The sequence below is a fragment of the Antedon mediterranea genome, chromosome 7 (assembly GCF_964355755.1).
Source record: "Antedon mediterranea chromosome 7, ecAntMedi1.1, whole genome shotgun sequence".
Lineage (NCBI taxonomy): Eukaryota > Metazoa > Echinodermata > Crinoidea > Comatulida > Antedonidae > Antedon > Antedon mediterranea.
The window spans coordinates 28,229,364-28,245,408 of record NC_092676.1 but is presented as its reverse complement, the minus strand read 5'-3'; the positions used below and the strand labels follow the sequence as shown (position 1 = coordinate 28,245,408).

Genomic DNA, 16,045 nt, shown 5'->3' with positions numbered 1-16,045 from the left:
CCCACTTTTATTATAATTCTCTGTTTTATATTTATATATATTATATATAAAAGTTAAGGTACATTTGTAACAATTAATTATTTGCATGAATATTTCTCTTTCTATTGTATATTACTACTATTTTTACAGTGTTAAAATGCAGGGATATTTACATAAAAAGATGATTGATTTCAATATAAAACCATATGCTTTCATTTACAATTTTAAAGAAGATGGTAATTAAAATATAAAGATAAAACATGGTAATAAAATTATGTGAACTGTCATTGAAATCGTTCTTATAAAATCTTGTTCATGTTCGGGTAGAGAGGCTATAAACTCACCGAACCCGAACACATTACATTTTGTTTGTCAATAAAGTTTGATGGTGTACACCGAGATGTAGGCATATGTGTTGAGGTGTGCATACTAGCCTGGGTGCAGTACAAATTTTGCGGGAAAAAAGTATAGGAAAATTGTTTTCTTTTTTTTCTGATAGAGTATAGCATATAGAATGTCAGAAAAAAAATCCCCATCCCAGGGTCTTGGGGAAAATTTGTTACGGAACTTTCAAATGTTGGCCTATATAACACACACAAATGCCTATTAACACACACAAATACCTATATATAGGGGATAGGGAAAACAAATTCACATTTTTTTTACTTGGAGTTGTGTTATGATGATTAAAATTTGCTGAGGCTTACTTTAATAACTACTTCTCATAGTAGTTGGTAAATCGAGTCGATAACAATGACATCATCATGCCAGAATCCAATATGGCGTCCAATTTGGCGGAAAAAACAGGGTATTGCTAAACCCCCGCAAACCCTTGCAAACCTCCAAAAAAACATAGCAAACCCCACCGAACCAACATAAAAGTGATTGAATCATGTAGTGTACGATCCACTGGGTATATCCATGTAAAAAAAAATTTAAATTTCTACTGTTAACTACTTATTTTTGGGGTGAAACATCATTTTTTGGTAAAAAATGATTGATAAACCCTACAAACCTCCAAAAAAACATAGCAAACCCACTGAACCAACATAATAAAAGTGATTGAATCATGTAGTGTACGACCCACTGGGTATATCCATGTTAAAAAAAAATTAAATTTGTACTGTTAACTACTTATTTTTTGGGTAAAACATCATTTTTTGGTCAAAAATGATTGATAAACCCTACAAACCTCCAAAAAAACATAGCAAACCCGCTGAACCAACATAATAAAAATGATTGAATCATGTAGTGTACGACCCACTGGGTATATCCATGTTAAAAAAAATTAAATTTGTACTGTTAACTACTTATTTTTGGGGTAAAACATCATTTTTTGGTAAAAAATGATTGCTAATTTTTAACCAAAAAATGATGTTTTACCCCAAAAATAAGTAGTTAACAGTAGAATTTTTTTTGTTGTTTTACATGGACATACCTAGTGGGTTGTACACTCCATGATTCAATCACTTTTATGTTGGTTCGGTGAGGTTTTCTATGTTTTTTTTTTAGGTTTCCAGGGGTTTGCGGGGGTTTAGCAATACCCTGTTTAACCCGCCAAATTGGACGCCATATTGGATTCGGGCATGATGATGTCATCGTATCGACTTGATTTATCAACTACTATGAGAAGTAGTTATTAAAGTAAGCCTCTACTAATTTTAATCATTAAAACACAACTGCAAGTAACAAAAACTGTTAATTGATTTTCCCTATCCCCTATATATAGGTATTTGTGTGTGTTGATAGGAATTTGTGTGTGTTATATAGGCCAAAATTTAAAAGTGCCATAAAAAATGGGGATTTTTTTTCTGACATTCTATATGGTATACTCTATTAGAAAAACCAAAAAAAAATGTTCCTATACTTTTTTCCCGCAAATGTGTATAATAATTGTTCTGCACCCAGGCTATACAGTTGTTACCATACCACGTTAATTAATATGCGCCGCGTCTATTTGTTGTTACGCGTGCATTTGCACTGTAATTTCAAATGAGTATGAGGATGCACGAACAGTGATCACATACTAAATTGATGATACTTATTTAAAATTTATCTTCAAGCACCTTATTATTAGTTACTTTCAGCGTGTAATAGAATCAACAACTGTTGCAGGCTTTTCATACACTATTCTGAAGAGTAAAATTAGCGCTTTAAATGATCTCATTACAAGCAGACGACCAACTCATTATTCTATACACCCCATTGCTATATTTGAAATATTTATATGATATAAAAGCAATAATAAACAGTGGAGGATTACTACTTGATTGTTTTCACGTAATACGTGCTATAGCCGTATCTACCAATTGTATTCAATTTAAATCACAGATAGTGAGTGTATGTATAATACTTAAACACAGTGTAACAGCCTGACAGATAACAAAACACTTTTCTTCTTATTCATGCGTTTATCGCTGATGATCACAAAGTGTTGACAGGTTTTTAAACATATATAGGTAACATATTGCAGGGCTTTTGTTCTAATTAGTAATTTAAATTACTGTAATATCTATTGCGGAAAAAAGGCGGAATTTATTAGTTGTTGATAGCCACGGTTGTCTGCTTATCTTCAATAAACGCCGTTTTGGTAAAACCGTAAGTGGAAATAATTCCATGGTATGTTTTTATCGGCTTTTAATTCAATCAAATCGAATAAGAATACCTTGTAATTTGTATTTGTGTGAAATGCATGCGATATTATATTGAAAGGTGGTGTAGGGACTTTTTATATTCATTGTATCGATTAACGAACGCATACATGCACGGATTTGTTTAATTACACATACATTTAATTGTGAATTTATGATGGACACAAAAATAGACAAAGCATCTAAATAACAATGGTCTGTGATGATACCATCTATATTTAGGTATCTATAGACCCGCTCATACTTAAGCTTGGTTCCCACTAGGACGCAACGCAATGACGTAGACGCAACGTAAGCGAGTTGACCAATCACACGCAACTGTTCGAATAATCCATCGCTTGAGAATGGTGGTTAATTCACTTGGCGTTGCGTTGCGTCCTGTGGGAACCAAACTTTTTATCGGTAGTTGTTGGGCACATTAATCGCCAACTTTATTTGGTATGAACCAACTTACTTCGGGTAAAGGGACCTTTCGATTTGCAGTTTGCGACCACTCAGAAACAAGAAACAATGCCAATTTATGACTGTGTCGTCCGTCGTCTCCACCAAAAAACTGTTTAAGGTGAAGACGAGCCCGCATGCGCACAGTGAATTAAAATGACGTATCATGGTTAGTTGTCGTCGCAAATCCGAAGCTCCATATTGCAGTCGCTTACACACTCCGGTTCTGCATCTTGTATTGGTCTTGAGTCAAATAAGTTTACATCATCAGTAACACAATTCGTGTACAAAATTACGAATACTATTTTGTGGTAGTTAATACGGTATTTATTTATAATGAATATTGTAAAATTGGGAATGCATACATCACAAAAAGTTTTAATAGATTTGTAATCACCTGAAAGTGTCTTTAATTAGAGAAACTGATGTCATACATATTGATGTTTTAACTGTAGAAGTATTCATAATAGACTAGTAACAGTTACAAGAAATGTGATCAATAAATACACAACTAAATACGGCTGTTAACTACAGACAGCAATAGAAATAATTGAACTTGTTTTAAATGTAATTCCAAACATTATTTACAAACATTCTCTTCAATACGTTAGCCTAAATATATATCTTATATCTTTATATACACAGATGAAGAATATTTAAATATAGTTAGTTGGATGAAAGCAAAAAGCTACTAAATATAAACAAAATTATTTTAATAAAAATGAAGAATTGTTATTGCTTATACACGTTGTAAGGACAAACTTCTGAGTCCTTTTTTTTTTTATCGACTGAGTATACACAGCAAAGGGACACATTGACGCGCGCGTACCATCACATTGTGTATGCGCGCGTCAACTTTGTGTTTCTTTGGGGTCTCACTGACGACATTAAAAAGAATATAAAAAAAATGATTAATACAAATCTATATTAAATAATTTGTTATTGCGTGGGAGAATCATAAAAAAGAAATGGTTGGCGCACAATTATTTTCTATTTTGCTAAAATAAACTTTAAAATGGCTCAGTACACAATTAAAATATTGTGAGATTTGGAATCAAAACAACTTAACAGTACATAGGCCTACTTATTATTAGTTTTTATTTATATCGGCTTATGATAACCTTATTTAGTTATTCATGGGACACATGGCTCGGACTGATAGAGGAGGAGAGGAAAATGCATTCACGGCGGCAGGGGCTTCGTTGTTCACTGGGCTAGGACACGGGCTACTCATCGGGCTATCCTGTTCACGGTCTTCGCTATCAGAGTTGTGATAATGTTCAATAATCTCATCTGCTTCAGTTTTTACGTCACTTAAATCTGGATTCGGATTGGATTTATTTGGTAGAGTTGACTCACGTGACCCACCAGACGATAACAGTTCTCTTTCCTTCGAATTTCGCCATTTCATACGGCGATTTTGAAACCAAATTTTTACCTACAAAAAAAAAAAAAAATCAATAAATGCTAGATAAATATTTGACAATCATCAATTGTATATTTCGAAGAAGTATAGGCCTATTTGTGTGTTTCCATAATTAGAGCATATACGCGAAGATTCAATTTATAAATTTGAATATTTGACCGATATATTCAAAATAAAACAACAGAAAAATAATGTTCAATGGAGTGAAAGAATGAGATTAATTACATGTATTTGAAAAAACAATCAGGTCTTTGTGGTGTTGGATACGACACGCTTAAACACTCCAACAAGATACTAACGAAATCCCACAATCAAAACGCGTGTCATACAACCTCCCAATAAAGGGTGCCGAATTAATTAATTAAGATCATATTTCTGAATGAAATCCACAAAACACAAAGTTCCAAAAGATTGTTAGCTAATTCGAGTATCATGTGGTATTATATTGCGTGACAATTAATCATATACATATCATAGTTCGATTCATTGCACATTATATCGACGTGGATTGACCAGAACAATTAACTCTTAAACTGTACGGTTTTCATTGTATCTCAGCGTAACGTAAACTTATTTTTCTACGTAACCATTATGCATAGTCTAAAACCCGTTATTATATTAAAACAAGAGGAAAAGTAAAATTACAGTCTTCCCTGATAAAACTATTGAGGGTATTTAGCTGTACTTAGCGAAAAAGCAGCCGGTACTGTATCTATTTTTGAAGTATCATAGGAATATTTTTAATTTTAATACAACATCACGTGTTTCACATGTATCTAGAGTAACCTTACTCCTTAACCTTAACCTCAAAAGAAAATCTATTATTAGAAAAGCTATTATCCGCGTATGTAAATTCTCATTTATTGTACGCGAATGATTATGGTACGCGCACGTAACTGTAGGCCTATTTTTCATACTTATCCACATACGGTAATTGTATCTAGATCGATTACATATTTTGGAATAAAGAGATTATAATATTACCTGCTCACTATATCCATTCAACTGTTATGAGGTGTTAGTTATAGATTTTGGATTAGGCCTAGTTATTATTTTTGCAGAGGTGGGTTAATTATAGAAATGATTTAACACAATCTGAATTAGATTGACACGAAATGAAATACAATCGATTATGATATAGAGGCGCGCTTGTTGCCAACACAAAATAAGCGCGCGTTTTACGCAAACGCTCTCATCGCATGTTCAAAGATGAGATGCTGAAATAATAATTATAAATTTACCTGTGAATCTTTTAGGCCTAGTTTACTGGCCAGCTTCTTTCTATCCGGTTTGCTGATGTATTTTTGCTGTTGAAACTTCTTTTCTAAGCCTTTCCTTTGTGCGTCTGAAAACACCGCTCGTCGTAACATACCCCGCCTGGGTTTACCCCTATTTGGGCCAGGCCACGGGAACGCACTTGGTACAGGTATAACTGAATTTCCATTTACTAGAAAAAAAAATCAAAAAATTAACATCATACTTTAGGTCTTATTAAAAGTTTTATGAAAAAGTTTGATAACAAAATGAATAATATCGAACCAAAAATGATGGTTAAGAAGATGAGTAATATCAAACTAAAATTAAAAACAAAGTTGTAATCCAAATCAAAGTAGTCCTAATATTATTTACTAGTATTTAAACTGTATATTGCAATGATTAAAATATTTTCTTCATTAGGTTGGACCCCGGGTTTGACTTTTCATTTTTTCCAACAAAATAACAACAGAACAATATAAGTGGTTGATCGTATGCTACGATATACATTTCTTGTGCTAACAACGGTGCAGCAATGTGGTTAAACCGCCAAAATGTCAACCCAATAATACATAAATCTATTATTATTATTTTACGTGAACCCTGTCCAGTTAGACCCACTTGTTTCGTCACATGTCGATCACGTAAATGTGACAGTAAACAATCTGTAATTCCTAAGACTCCTAACATGTTTCCTGGGCTCGATGGCTTTTATTCAGAATGTATTTTCTTAAGTGGTGTACCAAAGACGCTAATCATTCGTCAAAAACACAATAACACCTAATGATTCGGTCTTTTGTTAAGACGGTAATAAAACCCCTAATAACCGTGTTAGTTTGTAAAGCAACTTTTTGACGTTATTTAAAAATTGTATTTAAACAGTGTCCAAGTGAGTCTTGAACAAATATTGACAATATATCTAGTTGCTGTCAATCTTAGAAATTAATGTTTATAAAGATGTTTGTCAAACTATGTTAGAATGTTTTTCATTGTCATTTACAACGTACTTCCTGAGGCTGATAACCCGAAGGGAAAACTATGGTCGACCCAAAAATGTTTGAAAAAATTGAAGGTAATTTGTTGCTTATCATCATTATAAATACGCATAGGTGATTTGTTTACCCTATGTAATGATTGATCTTTATAGTGTTATTTATACATGTCTACTTTTTAAATTGGGTATTTGTATTTATTTATATAATTTATCATCAACATATTAGCATACCAACAATTAGAAAAGCATAGAAAAAAAATTGAGGTAAAAAAAAGAAGCAATCAATTAATATCGGTCATTTAAAACGTTTGCTTCAAACGAATGTCGTTAGAAAATGTTAAATAAAAAGATAAAATTCGTTTAAATAATTCACTTACCAGAGAAGAATGGCGACCGAGCAAGTCCGTGGAATGAGCTATCGTATATATGCCTGGCTGCTAAAGTGACTGCGTTTAAGTGATTTGGTAAAGAGTGCGATTCATTCGGTAATAAACTAAAATGTTTATAATTTGCATGATGACTGTGAGGGGTGGTAACGATACTTGATGATGACGTCGATTTTTTTGTTTCTGAAAAAAAAATTTCCGTAATCATTAATTTTTTATTTCCTAGTTTTATTCCAAAACAAAAGAAAATATACAAAATAGTACAACAAATTAGAATGCGATACAAAGTATGGATGAAAAACATTTAACAAACACTGTTTTCACAAACAATGAATATTATTTGGTTTTTCGTTAATTTACAATATTTATAGTACTAGTAGGCTCATTTCTTTACTTGAATGAATAATACAATAACAAATACTATTATATTTATGGCTGGTTTAGAGTTTGTCTGAATTTAAATATCATAGTAAAAAAAACGATAAACCTTGCTGTATGGTACAATATTAATATAAAAATAACTTAAGTAAAAACTTAAAATGAGCTTACCAGTTGTAGATAATGGCAGACTTGAACTTTGAGAAGACAGAATCGAATTAACACCAAATGTAAGCGAATGTTCATGTTTTAGCCTCAAATCGCACGTGTGAGAATCTCGTAAACAATTACACGTAGAACACGAGACAGGATGCGTAGCTACAGGTCTTGAAATTTTAGATGATTTTTCTGCTAGAATGTCTTTTATTAAGAAAGATGTGTTGGTTGTTACTGCAGCAGCCGCTTGCACATTATGCGGATTGCCAATTGCTAGCACACGTGGGTGGAACAGACTTCGATACATCGGAGACGGTGTAATGATATTTGGAAACATGTTGAAATAACTTCAGTAAAATATAAGAAATGTTAATATGGGTTTAATTCCAGCATTTGACAGAAAATGTCCACTTTGAATGCGAAAAATACGGATGCTACGTCGTTGCGTTGTAAATATACAGTAGCTACAAGTTTGAATCAACTTAGAGCCAGTAGTCTGCTACGTCAATAAATCACTACTGCGCTGTAGTTTATACAGACTTAAAGTTTGTCTGCTCCTTTTATGCCCCGTCTGCGCGTGTACCGTCTGACGTGACTGACAGAGTAAACACACTTTTGATTGGTTATGTTCCCGATGGCCTTTTAAAAATGGGCGGAGCTAACTATTATCAAATTTGCGAGTGCGTTAAACCAGTGTTAACACCCTTTTCTTTCGTAAACACACATTGTGTAAGCCAGATCCTATTGACAATTAAACCGTGTTTTAATTATCTAACATTTTGGACGATTAATTGATTTACAAATTAAGTTCGTTTTTGTAGGTAGGCAGATTTAAATCTACGTTTTCAAAATCAGTGAAGCGTGAAAATATCCAATGCTAGGATTTGTTATTGTCATAATAAAACGCCATAGAAATAAATTCAATATTTTATTGATTTTCTACTGGCAAATAAAATCAGATGCCATATTAATTATGGACAGTTAATCATATGACAACAACATATACATATTAACGCCTTTCGACTAAATCGAATAATTTAATCGAATTAGAATGAATTGATATTTGTTTTATACAATTACAATAAAATACAATACAATATTCATCGTACGCAATAATGCAATTATTATTATTAAAATTATATAATAAATAATTATTTTACACCGAATTAATAATATTGATATTACTATAACAAGTTTTTAAAACTTTATCTTACGAATTAAAAGACGTTTACATGTATAACTTTAAATACAAATTTTGACAAAAATTAATATAAAATACAATAAAATATTCATCGTATGCAATAATGAAATTATTATTAAAATTATAAATAAATAATTATTTTACATCGTTATTTTATTTAATAATATTAATATATTGCTATAACAAGTTATATTTATATTACGAATTAAATATAATATATAATAAATAAAAATATATATAATTTTAAAATAAAATATTTGACAGAAATTAATATTATTAATAGTAATGATATTTACTTTTTTTTTCATAATTAATCACATCACGAAGATACCCACATACAGTATTGACGTGCGCATTCAAATTATGATAATAATTCTTCGGTCGTACGCGCGCGTCAACTATTTGATGCTTAAGCGTAATTCAATCATTCATTCATTCAATCTTTTTTTCGGAATCCCTGGTCCATAGAAAGTAACATTACTTAAAAATTAAGTTTATGATATTATTATTTTTAGTCGTTTATTCTAAAGCTCTGTCGACACTATCAAACTAGGTTGACAAAAAAAAGTGCGATTTGCCCAAATATGATAGTGATATGCACAAATATGGTAATGATATAACATCATCATGTCCATATATGGGCACATCACATTTTGTTTGTCACATACAGTTTGATAGTGTAGACAGAGCTTTAGTCGAAAATGTCACAAAGTATTCAAAGTTATTCATGGTTGTGTGGAACAACTGATCATCACAGATGATATCAGAAGACAATTGCAATCAATATATTAAAATATTCATAATTTTGATATAAATTATACAAACTCTATCACCGCTTTGCTTAATTCATTATTACCACTTGTTGTTCCGCATCCACCTTTGTTATACAGTAAAGCCAATTTGCAAACAACACCTTTTTTTAAATACCTTTTCCACATTAACGAAATTATTCAAATTCAATCGAAATATTAATAAAAAATAATTAGCATTTACTAGAAAATCACAACAATAATATATAATTTACGACTGGACGCTTTATTGTTATTAAATAATTATTTATTACAATTGCAGCAATCTGATATCGAGCTATTGAAAGTGTGTGATTTGTAAGCATACACTATTTTAATAATCTGCACTACACATACCATAGTAGCCATAGGCCTTCACGATTTATCAGTTGAGAGAACTTTTATTTTTAATTCAATTATTTGGCAACAATAGAAAGATGTGGCGTGTGTAATAATAACAATTTTTAAATAAGCATATTTAAACTTGTGCAGATTATTCTATTATTATTATTATTATATCAATATTTATAAAGCGTTGTATGTTTAGGCCTATAGCCTATTACACTATCTACTGGGGTAGTTATTTTTTTTTAATATATTGCTTTGTGTTATTTTTAGTACGTGTATTTATACACAATCGTATCGAATATAATTAATATCGAATGTTATTAAATCAAATTAGGAAGAAAATCGATTCAAATCAATTTGTATGTCTCCCTCTAGAGGCATTTTAACGATCCCCAACTTATTGGTTTAATAGTACAGCAGCATATAGCATCTGGTATGTTTGTGCACATAAAATTCAAGTTTAATACAAACCCGTCTTGTTTAATGTTGTAGCAGATGGCATTTTAATATATTTAAACATTTAACAATTGTAAATAAAAGCTTGAAAAGTGAATAACAAAGTCCTTTTTTTAGACGTGGCGGTGAGGTAACCACCAACGCCGCATCGTCCTAATTTTAGCCCGAGTCTATTTACACAGTTAGAAGTTACTTACCCCTGAATTTGGTTGCATTCTGTCTTATTATAGAATGACGCAACATATGTTGTTAAAATAATAGTATTTGAAATCTCTTAGTTTACGACTCTGTTATCATTACATAGAATATTTTGAACGAAGAGGGCGTCATCCTTAGTCAATGACATTGTATCAAAGTTTATTTTGAATTTTAAAATAGATAATATATTATATAGAAACAAATAAAACGTTATCATAGGCTACAATTTTTCTTTAAACACTGTTTTGATATTAAACGGGTTTCTCGTTAAAAAATATCGGCAATGATAAATTTTAGAGCTGTATAAAAATTAATATTTTTCGTTAAAATGTTTTACTCAATTTCTTCTATACTTATAAAAAAGCTGTTGAATTTAAATTATTTTGCATCATTTAAAATATTAAATTACAAATATCAAAGCATAAAAATATCAAAGAAATTACGAACCGAAGAATATGTTAAGAACAGTCAAGTATATCCTTTCCCTTATAAGACTTGAGAAGAAATGATGGTGATGCAAGCCTATATGGCAGTCCATAAAAGTTATTTTCCACCAATGGAGATCGGAAGGTTTAAAATACTTGTAATAAAATAATGGCAGCTTTTATTCACATGAGTTCACATTTTATATCACTCCTCCTAAAATAGTGATATGTTTCGTTTAGCACGACTAAAACAAAAAAAAAAGTGATTTTAACGTTATTTACGATGTAGGCCTTAAAATAAACAACAATACTATAGTAGACAAGACATTCCAAAACAATTATGACGTATGACGCAAAATGCGTTTGAAGGTGTAATGACATGATTAAAAAACAGATACATATCATACACCGTCTTATTTCTACTGTTCACAGTTTAAATGCATGAACGATTTATCAATTCGCATTCATTTTGTTCGCATCCATTTACACTATTAAGATTATATTAAAATAGAAATACCGTAGGCGAAGCTAAAGTATAGTGCTGTTACCGTGTTTTATAACTACAAGGGTATTATATTTATATAAAAATTTGTTTTTATTAAAGAAATAATTGAATCAATTCATATACGATTTGACATTGAAAATCTGTACGAGATTAGCATAACACTTTCTCTATCTGGACGGCGGTCGTCTGCTAACACGCTCTACGTCATCAACACAAAAGAATGAACTATCTAATTACCATGTCAACGAGACCAATGCGTCTGCGCACAATAGTTTGCAAACTTTTCAAGAAGTTTTATATCAAGCAACAGGTTGGCGACAAGTGTATAAGTTGATGTATATTCGTTTGTAGAAACGCCATTTCTTGGCCGATTTTCTTCATTTCTTTTTTATTATTCGGTAAAATATTGTCCCTGTTTACATTAATACTGACGATTTGTAACAAATATTTTAGACAATACAAGATTTTTGGATAATCGAATTGATTTTTAATGGTTTTTTTTAATATTCATTTTTTTTTCAAATAAATAATTTGATAAACATAAAAGTTAGACCTGTTTAGAAAGATAGTAAGTACTGTACCTGTGTATAATATAAATTACACTTGTTACACAAAAGAGTTTAATAACTTCTCACATTAGTGTTTATCGCTGCAGGAGACAAAATGCACTTGACAATGGGTGACGATATATTGGTGTTTTAATGAACGAGCTATTGCGTGTCTGTTTCCTAACAGACAAGTAAACGCGTGCCAACTAAGAACTTAAATCGTATTCTCTTAGTCATAAATGAGATAAATTATCAAAGGCAGACCTATAAGTGAGTATGTATTTGCACGAAGCCGCCCGCCTTTGACCGTCCACAGCTGTCTCTGATTTCTTGAGCTTTTGTCGAGATGAAGAAAAACCTTAAGCGGAGTCTGATGATGCTACGTTCGCCTTTGTTTAAGACATGCATATCAATGATCACAGCTGCTTGTAAGACATGCGGGTATTTAAAATTATACATAAGAAATATTATTTGACAAAGGTACGATGTTAGCCCACTGCCGGCCATGACTATCGTCTAAATTAGGGTTATAGAGAACAGCAGCCTGATTGGTTAGATCGATGAAGATGATTATCGCCGTGAGCACGTTCATTAAATTTAATAGAGAAGTTTCAATTATATCGTGTATTTAAATAATAAACTTAACTGTCTCGAAACTGGCAGATGTACAAATATTAATATGACAAGTGCCACAAAATATAAGGTACTTAATGGCTGGTGTATGGCAGGTGCGGCGCTGCCCAATAACCGACAGATTTAGTCTTCAAAGGGTGAAAAGTTAATCTAACTTTCTAAATCTTACAGTAAATGAACATTTGAAGAAGACAAATAAGTATAAATTGATGTTTAAATCGTTCTATTTGCGGAGATGGGTCGGTTATTAAGCCAAGCAGACGACAACAAAATGACTTCGTCGCGCGCCCTTTTTCGACAAATTATGTGTGACGAAATGGTTATCACGCCCGCTACACTAACAAAAATTGATTTTAATATCGAAATTGATATGAATTAGTTAAATTAGGCACATTTACCACCATTATTGAGAATATTTGGAGTGATTTATAACAAATGTCATAATTTATATTACAAATGGTTCGGACAGACTTGTTCATATTTTCCAACCAACATGGTAGGTTGACGAACTTCGGAATTACGGCAGCAGTTTGGATTGTTTGTTATTGTCATAATAGTCATACGTTTAGGCTAGCTATACCAATTATAATCCAAACAAATAATAGGTATAGGTTCATGGTAGTATAACCCTTAATACAGGTGAATCTAGCCCTATTAAGGTCACCCATACACTGTATATTAAGTAGGCCGCGCTAACGTATGAGCCGCGCGCCTTACAAACACGTTCGTCACTCATGTTGTCGTCGGCGTGCGTAAGACAACATGAACACGCTAAATGTACTTTTAACCTTTTATCATTGTTTGCATTACAAAAGAAATTCACAATTGATGTGTTAATGTTTTTTTCAGTAATCTTTCCTTTAAATATCCTTTTCGTGGTTTATTTGTATGTGTGCTGTTTTAGTTGTCTTATTTTGCAAATCAATTGATAGCATGGTAGTCCTCCCACTATAAATTGTCCGGTAATTTTGGAGGACTAAGTAAGCTTTATAATATTATAATATCAATTGAATGTGTATTATAGTGTATGCATGTGTATCAATTATGTATGCATCATCATTGTCAACATCACTTTGGACCATTCTACAGTTACCACACGATAGGTTTTCTTCATCAGTGCTTCTATGAATGGATGTCATGTTGGAACGCCATTGATCATACTCGTAGTACCGATTTGACTTTACGATCAATTGGGAAATTACCTCATCACCGTTATACCACGTGTTATAGTGTAATCAGTAAATGTACTGGGTCGCAGTTGTTACTATGTACGTCATGAGATAATTATTGATCAGGCCTAGATGAAAGAGTTCCACTTCTTCTGTTAATCATACAATCAGTTAATTTACAGTAATAATTTGATTATATAAGGAACTTAATTAATAGTAACATTATATTATAACATGTTGCAAAAGACTGGTCAGTGGTTAAGTCCGCAAGCAATCTATTATCACTAGCCCCTCTTGACCACCGCTAATCACCCTTGAGTGGACGTTTGTGTTTTGATTGATGCCTTTGTTATCTTGTGACTGACCATCTTAAAATTATCCCGTTAATAAAAATAAGACCGCTCGAGAATGATTGGCAATAAAGGGATACGATTCGAGTGTATACGACTAATGAGATACGATATTGCAGAAAGGAAGAGTAAAACTTGAAAGTACGAGTGAGGGTGACCCTGAAATGATTAAACAAAGTATTTTACTAAACGCCTGTCTTATTGTATCTTTATGAATTCAATTAACTAAACACAAGATCTGCTCCTTTCACTGTTAAAACGCGATTCAATTATGTTACACACTTAATTCAACAATCGTATTGTATTAATTAAAGCATTTGTTTTGCCAGTCTTACGTGACTTGTTGTGTACATAGTATATTTTAAGATATATTGGACAATTTGAAGTGTATTGTGTTTCAATTTCCTGCTCACACTTGTACGAAAAAAGACAACTGGTTACAACGATTACAGAACTTAAACATCTACATACATGTGTCAATTATAGACTCTGTTTTCACTTGTAAATCAACTGTTTGTTTACTTAAATCGGTACTTACAAACGATTTAATTATATATTGGTTATAAAGAAATAACAAGGATATACAGTATTATTGTAGGCCTATAGCAAGAATGGTAATATAATTTTACAACTGTGGAGTCTTATGGCGACTACAATTTAACAGATAAAATAGAACTCGATTATAATAGTTTTAACGAGGCTTAATAAATGAACGGGATTTTAAATATTTTATCAAAAAATGTATTAATGCGCATCGGGTAGTATGATCGCCATGGATGGCGATGGTAATAATGATAATGACGAAACAAATATTGACAAAGATTAGCATTTTTTATGCTTAATAATAATTGTTATATAAAACAAAGTTGCGGTGTCCTCTGCTCATCAATTTGTACATAGAGATAATTCTCTTGATTTGTCCTATCGATCGCGGACAAAAGTTAGTGGAGACGCGCTTCCTAATAGAGGGCGCTATTACTTATTAATTTATTCGTCGTAATTGTAAAATCATACGAAAATCATTGAGAAGTAAATAATTTCTCAACGGTTTCACCAACTTACAGGCATCATAACATCGACGATTATTTTACATTTTCATTTTTAAACATTTTAAAAGTTAACTTATTGTCGCTGATTTGCTCAAACCAAAGTAAAAACACATACATATAACATATTGTGTTTGATCTATTGAAGATTAATGAACAAGCAAATTACAATTTATTGTTTTAAAAATAAATAAGTAAGTAAATTAATAAGACTCATTGATTCAAACCATTGTATGTATCAATACGATTGGAATTCTGAATGACTATTAAAGACGTTATTCAAAATAGTGATAGCGCCCTCTATGCACCAAGCGTCAAAACTTGATCGTGTTGTTTCTTAACAAATTGCGTGTATTAAATGCTTGTTCATTTAATTTGATGTACTCTTTAGAATAATATACATGTATTAACTTTCAATTAATAATACATAACGCAGTTATTATCACGCAACCTATTATTTCATAATTGATTTTTACAAAACGCCCCCAGAAAATATCCATAAAATGAATTAATACAAACATAAGGAATAATGTTTGAGCAACATATGTTTTTATTAACATGATAATGTATTGTGTTGTTGTACGCGTTGAAATATAAACAAATTAAATGTGTGTAATATATTATATTGAAAGGGCAGGATGTAATTTCATTTCTGCAGTTTATTAATATTTACATCTAAAAATCGCTATCATGTAGGCTCTGTTGATTTTTCC

General features: G+C 31.6%; 1 protein-coding gene across 1 annotated transcript; it reads right to left on the bottom strand.

Annotated features, from left to right (window-relative positions):
* Positions 1-3,389: 3,389 nt before the first annotated feature.
* On the bottom strand, positions 3,390-8,198 carry LOC140054415 (homeobox protein DBX1-B-like). The gene is made up of 4 exons (XM_072099391.1): positions 7,681-8,198; positions 7,123-7,314; positions 5,739-5,944; positions 3,390-4,509 (listed from the first exon to the last, which is right to left on the bottom strand). The coding sequence occupies exons 1-4, from the start codon at positions 8,000-8,002 to the stop codon at positions 4,198-4,200; spliced, it is 1,032 nt and encodes a 343-aa protein (XP_071955492.1). The 5' UTR covers positions 8,003-8,198; the 3' UTR covers positions 3,390-4,197.
* Between the last annotated feature and the right edge of the window lie 7,847 nt (positions 8,199-16,045).